The sequence below is a fragment of the Sprattus sprattus genome (genome assembly GCF_963457725.1).
Source record: "Sprattus sprattus genome assembly, chromosome: 9".
In the NCBI taxonomy this organism is placed as follows: domain Eukaryota; kingdom Metazoa; phylum Chordata; class Actinopteri; order Clupeiformes; family Clupeidae; genus Sprattus; species Sprattus sprattus.
Window position 1 is genome coordinate 828,064 of NC_137928.1, and position 12,500 is coordinate 840,563.

General features: G+C 45.4%; 3 protein-coding genes across 3 annotated transcripts in view; 2 read left to right on the plus strand and 1 right to left on the minus strand.

Annotated features, from left to right (window-relative positions):
• The window catches only part of folr (folate receptor), a gene marked incomplete at both ends in the record, with an annotated part of 2,921 nt that extends 2,307 nt beyond the window's left edge, over positions 1–614 (plus strand). Inside the window, 2 exons of the mRNA XM_080844715.1 lie at positions 1–78; positions 431–614. The exon at positions 1–78 is cut by the window's left edge and continues 22 nt beyond it. Of these exons, the coding sequence (XP_080700841.1) occupies positions 1–78; positions 431–614 (262 nt within the window). The remainder of the gene's footprint in view (positions 79–430) is intronic.
• The window catches only part of LOC308369939 (NACHT, LRR and PYD domains-containing protein 1 homolog), a gene marked incomplete at both ends in the record, with an annotated part of 395,357 nt that overhangs the window by 40,465 nt on the left and 342,392 nt on the right, over positions 1–12,500 (minus strand). The window lies entirely within an intron of this gene.
• Positions 5,977–12,500, plus strand: part of inppl1a (inositol polyphosphate phosphatase-like 1a) — a 21,466-nt gene continuing 14,942 nt past the window's right edge. The window contains exon 1 of the mRNA XM_080845251.1: positions 5,977–6,814. Within this exon, the coding sequence (XP_080701377.1) occupies positions 6,639–6,814 (176 nt within the window). The 5' untranslated portion in view covers positions 5,977–6,638. The remainder of the gene's footprint in view (positions 6,815–12,500) is intronic.

Consider the following 12,500-nt stretch of genomic DNA (forward strand, 5'->3'; position numbering starts at 1 on the left):
TGCAACGTGCAGGACATTTGCTGAAGTGTTTGTCTCAGCGAAGACCATGTGTGAGGTCATCTGGTCCAACTCTTACAGGTATTAAATTGTGTGTGTGTATGTGTGAGTGTGTGTGTGAGTGTGTGTGTGTGTGTGAGTGTATGTGTGTGTGTGAGTGTGTGTGTGAGTGTGTGTGTGAGTGTGTGTGTGACACAGCTCAAGCCTTGGGTTCTTGAAGAGTTTTCTCTTGGTTGGTGGTTGTGATAAACCTGTTCTATCGATCCGGCTCACATGGCAAAATCTGTGTGTGTTCCTCTGTGTGTATGTGTGTATAAATATTGTATTTCTCTGCGTGGGCCTGTATAAATACTGTGTGTGTGTGTGTGTGTGTGTGTGTGTGTGTGTGTGTGTGTGTGTGTGTGTGTGTGTGTGTGTGTGCGTGTGTGTGTAGGTACACCACTCTGAAGAAGAGCAGCGGTCGCTGCATGCAGCTGTGGTTCGAGGGCCCCACCAACCCCAACCTGGAGGTGGCCCGATCCTACCTCAACCACGCCCCCTCTCAGGCCATCGCCATGGCAACAACCCTCCTCCTCCCACTCCTCCTCAGCCTGCTGCATGCTGGGATATCATTCTGAGAGACAGAGGGAGAGAAGTGTTGAAAGATGAGAGAAAGAATAAAGGATCAATCAAGATGTCTTGTCTTTGGAGTTGTTCTTTAGTGTGTGTGTGTGTGTGTGTGTGTGTGTGTGTGTGTGTGTGTGTGTGTGTGTGTGTGTGTGTGTGTGTGTGTGTGTGTGTGTGTGTGTGTTTGTGTGTGTGACAGTGCAGTTCTTAACAATGACAGTGCCGTTTTTAAAAACATGAAGTAGTGGGTATCACTCTTAGACAATGGGCCTATCACACCTGGTATTATCCTGGGCAATCCTATTGTAAGTTAATACATGGTAATACTTGTGTGTAAACAATATTTTGTGTGATAGTGTGTAAACATTGTTTTTCTGTTTTTTACTTCCTTTCTGTTCCTGACATTGTGTGACTGCAATATGCAAATGACAAGGAACATGAGAAACATATTAGCAGGACCATGGGGACCTCCCTTACACACACACACACACACACACACCTCCCTTAGGTACACATGAGTCACAGTGTCACACACCTGGGGACCTCCCTCACACACACACACACACACACACACACACACACACACACACACACCTCCCTTAGGCAGACATGAGTCACAGTGTCACACACCTGGCCTAAACAGTAGCAGGAAAGGCTGCTGATACACATAACTGACACCACAACTGGAAGACAGAAGGATGTACATGTTGCCACACCCCCTCGAGTCATCACATTTTACTAGTCTTGATAAAAACCAGCTAAAACTAGTTTTGGTCATAAGTCAGTTAATCACGTCTCTTTCTCTGCAATAATGGTGCTGGACCTTTGTGGTGCTTGTAACTGACTTGGTGCCGGTGACGTGAATAAAGCTGCAGTCTCCCAGTTAAACGCACACTACCTAGTAGGACAGCTCACACACACACACACACACACACACACACACACACACATACACACACACACACACTCTCGAAATACCTAGGTGGACAGCTCACACACACACACACACACACACACACACACACACACACACACACACACACACACACACACAAACACACACACACACACTCTCGAAATACCTAGGTGGACAGCTCACACACACACACACACACACACACACACACACACACACACACACACACACACACACACACACACACACACACACGTCAGTTTGCACCTGGCATTAAGATGAGTCTCTAGTGAAAGCTTGTGATCGGATCTCACTTCACCGCTCTAAATGCAAATAAATAAACATGTAGACATGAAGACATGTTTAATAGGTTGTTTTATAAGTGTAATATGTAATTTTCTTATCTTGTATTGCCCGTCTACTGCCAGGTAGGCCAGATGCCTGCCAGGGCACGGTTTCACTGCTCTGAGGACGCTAAGTTATTTGGTGCATGTGACAATAAACACTTTGACTTTGACATCATTTATGCAACTACCATGTATGCAATGAATGCAATGACCACATAAACATGAAGACACACACACACACACACACACACACACACACACACACACACGCAATGACCACACGTGTTCTGTTGTTGTGGAGCAGTAATCGGGGAATAAAGAAAAAAAAGAAAACAAGTATATGTAGTGTGTAGAGCATGTGTGTGTGTCTGTGTTTGGGTGTGTGTGTGTAGAGTGTGTAGAGAATGTGTGCTTGTGTCTGTGTAGTCTGTGTAGAGCATGTGTGTGTGTGTGTAGAGTTTGTAGAGCATGTGTGTGTGTGTGTGTGTGTGTAAAGTGTGTAGAGCATGTGTGTGTGTGTGTGTGTGTAGAAACACAAATTACAATATTAAAAATAAAATAAAAGCGTCACTTTGATGCACTCGCCATGGATTTAGTGTTAAATAGGTTACCGTCTGCAAGACACATGTGTGTGTGTGGTGTGTGTGTGTGTGTGTGTGTGTGTGTGTGTGTGTGTGTGTGTGTGTGTGTGTGTGTGTGTGTGTGTGTTTGTGTAGACTGGTGTAGAGATGTACATGTGTGTGTGTGTGTGTGAAGAGTGTGTAGAGCATGTGTGTAGCCACTATGAATATTTGTGTTTGGAACATTAACTGTCGGTTAACCTCAAATACCAGAAAATAGGAAATACATCTCGCAGTTTCATACACACACCACCCACTCACACACACACACACACACGCCAGTTTTCCTGTAAGAGATTTAGGCCTCAATACAGTTTCATATACGCACCCCACATACACATACACACACACACACACACACACACACACACACACACACACACACACACACACACACACACACACACACACACAAACACCACCCACTCACACATACACACACACACACCAGTTTTCCTGTAAGAGATTAAGGCTGCAATACAGTTTCATATACGCTACAACACACACACACACGTGACCTGCAGACAGTAACCTATTTAACACTAAATCCATGGCTGCAATGACGTTTTATCTTATTTTTTAATAATTTTGAAAATCAGTAAGGGGTTGATTTAAACCAGGTGTTAAGAATCAAAGGGGTCCTTGAACTTTGTGTTTCCAGCTTATTTCACATGACTGCTCCAGAAGAGATGAATCATGTGTGTGTGTGTGTGTGTGTGTGTGTGTGTGTGTTTGTGTGTGTGTGTGTGCATGACTGCTCCAGAAAAGATGATTCACAGTCAGTAAACCCAAGGTGCAAGTCTTTGCTGACCTCTTTACATTGATGGTACACACACACACACACACACACACACACACACACACACACACACACACACACACACACACACACATAGTTGTTAAGGCTTTTACTGCCACACTATGACAGTACAGTTGTTAAATCGCTGCATAGTGGGTATTACAATTGCAGGTTGACACACACACACACACACACACACACATTTGCCTGCACCTCGCTAGGTTGCAAAATCATGAATTTCACCTGTTTTTTCAACAGTAAGGAGAGCAAATTGATGAGTTCTGTTTTCCGGCCCGTCTAATCATGCACGCCGCTGGGGTTAAGGCTCTTCATAAGACACACACACATTCGAACCAAATGCCTCGCTATGCTAGCATGTTCTGACAACACCAATGAAGAACATACCCCTCCGTTCTCGACCTTTGGCTCATCATCCCCTAATGTTAGATTTATTTTTTAATGTCAAAATATGGGTTGGAGATAAAGAAGGGGCGCCAAAATATGCGGCCGGGAAAAAATAAATAAATAATAATTGTGTTTTTTTTTCTTTTTCGGGCGCTTCCCCTCTAGATGGCGCTCTAGGCGGCCGCCTATACTGCCTGTAGGAAAGGCCGCCCCTGCACACACACATACACACACTCTCTCACACACACACACACACACGAACACAACCTTTAAAACCAGAGATAAATATGCCCTACCGACAAAACACAAAATAGAAAGGACAGCGAATGAGGACTCACAGACAGACAGACACACAGAGAGGGAGAGAAAGAGACAGAGAAAGAGGGAGAGAGAGAGGGGGAACGAGAGAAACTGAGTGAAACAGAAGCCCCTTATACATGCGTCAATGTAAAGCTGTTACATCGCGTCTGCACCGATAGAAACTCGCGAACGTGTTACAATTGCCTCATGTATATCAACAGGTCAGAGAGAGAGAGAGAGAAATAGAGTGAAACAGAGAGAGAAAGAGGGAGGGAGGGAGACAGAGTGAAAGAGAGAGGGAGAGAGAGAGAGAGGGAGGGAGAGAGAAAAGATGGAAGGAGACAGAGTGAGATAAAGAGGGAGTGAGAGTGAGAGAGAGAGGGAGGGAGGGAGGGAGAGAGAGAGGGAGGGAGAGAGAGGGGGAGGGAGAGAGAGAGAGGGAGGGAGAGAGAAGTCTGCCACTGCAGAATGAGAACAGTGTAGTAGAGGCCTAATTACAGGTTCTGTAGGGGAGTGGAGCACGCACGCACACACACACACACACACACACACACACACACACACACACACACACACACACACACACACACACACATAGTGTCTGCCTTGGACATGAGCTACTAAGGCCTACATAAGGAGAAAGTTGATGTGGGTGAAATCTCGATCACAATCACATTCAATCTCACTACACACTGCTCAGAACACACCACACACACACACACACACACACACAATCTCACTACACACTGCTCAGAACACACCACACACACACACACACACACACACAATCTGACTACACACTGCTCAGAACACACCACACACACACACACACACACACACACACACACACACACACACACACACACACCCTCAATCTCACTACACACTGTTCAGAACACACCACACACACACACACACACACACACACACACACACACACACTCAATCTCACTACACACTGCTCAGAACATGCCACACACACACACACACACACACACACACACACACACACACACACACACACACACAATCTCACTACACACTGCTCAGAACATGCCACATATTTTCTGGTCTATTTCAGCCATTTTCACAGACTTCCTCCTTTCCAATAAGCAACCAATAGACCAGCTATGTTGGCTAACACTGTATTCACTGCAGCAGCAAAACAAAAGTTATGGTAGGCCTAGGCTAACACAGTCATGGTAGGCTAACACTTTGCTTAATGCAGCAGGACCACCGTCTTAGACAGTCTAATAGTCCAGGCAAAATAGCATTTTACGACAGACTTATTGTAAAATATTTCATCGTGTAAAGTTTCATTTAGGAGTAAAGGGAAAAAATACATTTTTGAGGTGTATTTTTGCCATGCATTATTAGCACACATCTCAGATTGATGAGAATTAAACATATCTCCTCAACTATGATTGCTTAAGACTTTAAGTATGTTGTTCTGGGCACCTCATAGAAATGATCTATGCTGGAAAAAAAATCTTTTACAATTACTTCTATTTTTGGCTCCAAAATGGGCTATTTTGTGGAGTCTTTGAGTGCAGAGATGCCGACGTTTAAGTTTTAGGACTTGGCATGGGAGAATTGTCTATGAGTTATCACTTAGGTGAGTTAATGTAGACTAGCCTAGATTCTGCTCTTGTTGAACACCAGGCAAGTCTATCTTGCAGTAAGAGGAAACGCTTCTTGATTAACGGTTCAGACTCGTGAGATGAACTCGGTTGGGAGAGAGGGGATCTACAGCTCCCGAGGCAGAGCTCGTGTCTCCGGGTACAGTCAGTCAGCCGCCCCCTGTCGGTTCCAGCACGCACAGGCCCTAACCTCGCTCTCAGCCAGCTAGCCTAGCCTAGCATGACTGGAAACACGATGACGAGAAAAACGTCCGGGTCCGCTTCGCGCAAACTGTCTACGGGTCAAAGAGAGGCTCCAGAGAAAGACAGCGAGAGCAACAACAAACTGGACTTTGGGATATTAAATTAAAGTCAAAGTGCTTTAGCTGTCAGATTAGGAATTCATTTAACAGTTCAGATACGGAGTTTCGTTGCCGGATTTCGAGGAGACTCTGAACTTATTTCCATGAGCGAATAGATGTGTAAAGTTAGTTCGCATGAGGTTTTTACTCTTGTGGTATCTGCATAATTGTCAGTTACTAGCATATGCCCGCGGGTGCCTCTCAGTAGAATAACACAACTTGCAAAACATTGTGTTAAGTCCTTAAAATGCGATTCTGCTCGTGGTTTATGTCGTTAGATAAGCGTTACTAGTGTGCTGCGCCCGCCCGCCCGACTTCCTCGCCGTAGGTTGTACCTCGATGGTAAGCGAGTGAGGTCGGAGCTCGAGCTTTCCCGGTTGGATTTACATATGTGTATTTCCGTGGGAAAGGCGGAGGAGATCCTTCAATGGCAGTCTTTCAGGAACCGGGAAGGAAACACTACTGGTAACCTAACGCTGGTGGCAGGGAAAAGTTTAAAAAATCGTCCTCGGTGGAGTTGGGCTGCTTTTTTACATTTTGTTTAGTGCACACTTCGCAAGTGTTCTTTAACTATTTCGGACCGCTGGTTTCGCTACGAGAAGTAGTACTTTCTTCGGGACATCATTTTATCGTCGACAGTTGTGGAGTTGTGTGGCTCGGTGGGGCGATGGCGGGCAGCGGTGGCGGTGGCGTGTCTCCACCGGGAACCGTTCCTCCTCTCTGGTATCACCGGGATCTGAGTCGCGCGGCGGCGGAGGAGCTGCTGGCCCGGGCCGGTCGCGACGGGAGTTTCCTGGTGCGGGATAGCGAGAGCGTCAACGGGGCATACGCCCTTTGCGTCCTGTGAGTAGCCTCATTTCGCTCGTCTTTTCCTCTGCGCTCCCACTCTGTGTTGTTTGTCTGTCTGCGTGGCTCTTTTAACTTTATAAATCATTGCCAAACTTGAGGCTGGTTGAAGCAAACCTGTTTTTTTTCCCCCGCTGGAGTTTGAGTTTACGTTTGCCACGTATGTTGTTGTGTGGGGGTTCTCGAACGGCCCTCTTAGAAAGCATACCCCTATTTATGTTGGTGACAGCACCAGTGAGTAATCTGAAATGTGTGTGGCTTTTGGCGCAGTGTGTGTGTGTGTGTGTGTGTGTGTGTGTGTGTGAGTGTGTGGAATTGTTCTCATTGAACCGAAGTGATCGCAGGACCTTAGGCTATACATCTCTTAAGTTTACTCAGACGCTGTGTTTAAGGTCAGAGAAATGTAGCTAAACACACACACACACACACACACACACACACAAACACACAAACACACAGAATCACACACACAAACACACAAAAAACACAGACTCACACACACAAAGTGTGCCAAATGTGCTGAGGGAGCAGTTGCGGTTTCCTGTCTGGGGTGGCAGAACCCTACTGGCCATAGATACCTGCTGGTTACCGTGGGTTACAGGGTCCCTGCCATACACACACACACACACACACACACACACACACACACACACACACACACACACACACACACACACACACACACACACACACACACACACACACACTGACACTAACTCTCACATATACACTCTCTCTAATACACACACACAACACACACTTTCTCTCTCTTATGGGAACATCTGGATAGGAGGTTCTGCTGTTGGCTAATACCTGTGCTAAGCTAAGTCTGTTTACATTTAAATAAGTTGATACTTTTGCTTTACACACATTGTGCAGTGCAAACTGTGTTTACTCTTAAAGGTCTGAGGTGGTAGCATACATGGTCAACAACGCACACACACACACACACACACACACACACACTTGCACACAAACACACACAGACACACACACACACACATGCTTAAACATGTATACACACAGGTATACACACACTCATGTATACACACAGGTATACCCACACATGCACACACACACACACACACACACACTTATATACACACATGCACAAACACACAATCACACACACATGTATACACTCTCAACATTTACACACACACACACACACACAAATGCACACACACACACACACACAAAATCATGAGTTCTTCACATTGTCATCCTCACTAAACAGAGTGGAGGAAGTGTCTGGGCCTATTTCTGTCTGCTGTTGTAGCGTGTGTGTGTGTGTGTGTGTGTGTGTGTGTGTGTGTGTGTGTGTGTGTGTGTGTGTGTGTGTGTGTGTGTGTGTGTGTGTGTGTGTGTGTGTGTGTGTGTGTGTGTGTGTGTGTGTGTGTGTGTGTGTGTGTGTGTGTGAGATGCATCCGCTGTTTAGGCACAGACTAGGGGTGGGCGATATATATCGTCTGCGATAATATCGTCATTGTTGTTCAAACGATGTGCAAAATTACATTATCGAGTATTTAAATGACTTCGCCAAAAACCATGACACGCACGGGGAAACTGTTCACATCATGTTCTTAATATAACCTACGGCGCAGCAACGCTCCCCACAGCACGGCACTCACACGACTAGTGGGGCTACGTGATCACGTGACATGGCTTCTCGCATCCACTTTGCAACAGGTTAGCAGCGCATGGTGATGTCTGTTGTGCCTCCGTTGGTGTAGCATAAAACGTGAGTTTTATTAAAACATAGCGTGTGTAATGTGTAGCTATTCCATTCCGTTTGTTAACCTTTCCTGCTGTCTGTCTCTAAACGTAGTTGAATATTGTAAGGGAGTAAAATGCTCCACGGCCGAAGTAGATTACATGTTTTTAACTTAAGGGTTAATTCCCTTTCCTTTACGTCTGCTGCTGGTTAGTAACAGACAGCAGGAAAGATTAGCAAACGGAATGAAATAGCTACACATTACACACGCTATGCTTTAATAAAACTCACGTTACTCACATACTGGTTAACGCTTTCACAGCACATAAATGTTTGTTGCTACATCCAAACTATGAGTCACCGTTGTCCCTCCCTGTACGTGCTCCTTAAAGGAGCCGCACCATTTTACTAAACGTTCTTGCAATGTGAATCATTTAATTTAAATATGCTTATTGGCCTTATTGTGTACGCTTGTGCGTTAAACAGCGCTTGTTTGTGAGAGAGAGCATTTAACTGTTGATGCCCCAGTTTAAAAATTCGTCCCGATCCATGCTCTAATGCTCATGTATTTGTATTTTTGTACAATCCTGGACAGAAATTTAAGTTTAATAAGGCCATAAGAACTGCTTTTGATGTGCAATAATTCTCATGGATGCATGGAGCACTTTATTACAAGAGTTCAATGTTTATGCATTGCAGTTCAATTAAGTTATTTTAGTTTAAAGACAATAAAGAAGTGTTTTCCTTAAACATTGTGCCCATTATTGTAATCTCCAAGAAGGTATAGCCTAACTCTGAGAATTCCAATCACATTTATTTTTTAAATATCGTCTAATTATCGTTATCGTCAAAATGAAAAAAAATATCGAGATATTATTTTTTGCCCATATCGCCCACCCCTAGCACAGACACTCACACACACAGACACTCACTCACACTCGCACTAACACACCTATACACAAATAGACTGTGAATGTTGAAGTGTTGTGAACTTTTCCTCACTGATATAGAGTCAGACATGTGCGTGGAGGGGAACTACATGCGTGCACACACACACACACACACACACACACACGCACACACGCATACACTACTTTGTAAATGTTTGGGAGTTCCCCAGTTTTTCTTGGGGAAGTATGAGTCGGCCAAGTGTGTCTGGGTAGTGGTGTGGCGTGTGTGTGTGTGTGTGTGTGTGTGTGTGTGTGTGTGTGTGTGTGTGTGTGAGAGAGAGAGTCATCAAGGTAGTTGTGTGGTGTATGTTTGCTGTGTGTGTCTTTGTGGGGGGGGGGGGGGGGGTGTATGTGTGTGGTTGTGATGGAGAGTGTGTGTGTGTGTGTGTGGGGGGGGAGTGTGTGTGTGTGTGTGTATGTGTGTGGTTGTGATGGAGAGTGTGTGTGTTTGTGTGTGTGTGTGTGTGGGGGGGGAGTGTGTGTGTGTGTGTGTAAGGGAGAGTGTGTCTGTGTGTGTAAGAGGTGGCTGAGGGTGTGTGTATCTTAATCTTGACTGACGGTGCTTGTTGGCCATATGAGTGTAATAGTGTATTCTTAACAGTATTTATTAAGGAGGCGTGTGTGTGTGTGCGTGTGTGTGTGCGTGCGTGCGTGCGTGTGTGTGTGAGTGCATAGAGATGCCTTCGTGTGTCAGATTGGTGGTGTGTTTGTTTGTGTTGGGGGAGGGGGGTAAAGGCTGATTCATGCTTCCTTACGTAAGCGTAAGCGCAAGCGCAAGAGGCCGCGCAAGCCCCTTGCGCGACCCTTGCGCGACTTCTTACGTCTTGCGTGCGTCGGCCCCTTTTTCTAGACTTGCGTCATTTTTTACGTAAGCCCTTACGCGAGCCTCGCAGCCTGCATTCTATCAACGAATGATACGAGATGAGGTTACTAAAATATTCTGCATGTCTACTCAGTTTTACAGTGCTTCCCAAGTAAAGGTTTGAAAAGAACTTCAAGCTTCAGACTTTCTGTTAGGGAACCTGTTATCTATCTGCAGAGCAAATGTCAGGCTCATACAAAAACATTAACGTGAATTACTTGATGCTAATACCTAGCGCGGTGTCTATAGGATTTTCCATATACGTTAGCATTAAGCTAACGTATTTTCTACCACAGTAAAACATGCAATACTATGTGATTGTTTTTAGAAAACGAATGTTACGAGATGAGATTACTCAAATGTAGTCTGCATGTCTGCTCAGTTTAACAGTGCTACCCAAGCAAAGGTTTGAAAAGAACTTCAAGCTTCAGACTTTCTGTTAGGGAAACAGCTATCTATCTGCCAGGCAAATGGCAGGCTCATGACAACACGCGCAACCTTTGGGAGCATGAACTGCACCGAGTAAATTTTGCGCAACCGTTAACCCCCAACGCTGTAGCATGCAGCCGCCTTAAGTGTGTAGAATTGGTTGTGTAAGTAACTGTGTGTGGAGATGAGCTGTGTGTGTGTGGAGTTAGCTGTATAAGTGTGTGTGTGTGTGTTTTCTCAGCTGTGTATAAAATGTACCGAGTGCAGGTGTGTTTATAGTTGGGTGAATCTGTGTGTGTATAAAGTTTGTAGAGTTGACTCAGTGTATGTGCGTGTGTGTGTGTGTGTGTGTGTGTGTGTGTGTGTGTGTGCGTGTGTGTGTGTGTGTGATGCGGAGTTGGCACCACCAGGGCTATTTCAGGAAAGTGTTTTAGACACTGTGCCAACTGCCTTGCCTGGATTGTATGTGTGTGTGTGTGTGTGTGTCTGTGTGTGTGTGTGTGTGTGTATCGGTTTTGAACGGGTCACATTTTATGGCACTTTTTTTGCGGTTGCGTTTCCGTGTGCATGCACTTCTGTGAAGGCTGGGTGTGTTGCCAAAGTACATGTCAATCATAGCTGGATGATGATGCGCCGATGCTGCGTGTTGTCATAGCAACCCAACGCCATGATGAGTTTTGAATACAAACTGGGTTTGATGGATGCAAAGGTCAAAGGTCAATATGTTTATTAAAATTCGAACACACACACACACACGCTCACAGACCTGTGGGTAGCACACACACACACACACACACACACACACACACACACTTCACAGACCTGTGGGTAGCACACACACACACACACACACACACACACACACACACACACTTCACAGACCTGTGGTAGCACACAGATGAGACGGGGGAATACAACATTCTCAGAAAAAGTATTCAAACTTGAGTTGAAATGTGTAGAGTGTGTGTGTGTGTGTGTGTGTGTGTGTGTGTGTGAGGGCAAATGCATTGAGTGTCTGTAATGAAAGTGGTGAAGGTTTGTCGACATAACACAGTCATGTTTACAATAAATACCAAAGATGTAAGCTGTGTGTGTGTGTGTGTGTGTGTGTGTGTGTGTGTGTGTGTGTGTGTGTGTGTGTGTGTGTGTGTGTGTGTGTGTGTGTGTGTGTGTGTGTGTGTGTGTGTGTGTGTGTGTGTGTGTGTGTGTGTGTAAAGCAGGAAGTAATGTTCTTATCATGTTTAACGTTCACATGACCTGACACACACACACACACACACCCTCAAGGCATTCTGTAGGGCTGCTGGAGTGTCTCCATGTTGATGTTGGCCTACACTGAGATTGCCTTGCATGATGGATATTCCCTCTCTGACAGCCGTGCTTCACACACACACACACACACACACACACACACACACACAGCCATGCTTCACAGATATTCCCACTTAGATAGCCGTTCTTCACAGATACATACACACACACACACACACACACTCACACACACACACAGCCATGCTTCAGAGATACACACACACACACACACACACACACACACACACAGCCGTGCTTCACAGACTGAAGAGGATGCGACTGCATGAGATGCAAGTGTGTTCCTGTTGAGATTAGAGTAACAATGGTGTTTAGGTCTGTCAGTCTCACACAGCTGTGTGTGTGTGTGTGGGGGTGTGTGTGGGTGTGTGTGTGTGTGTGTGTTCTGTCTGTCCAAGT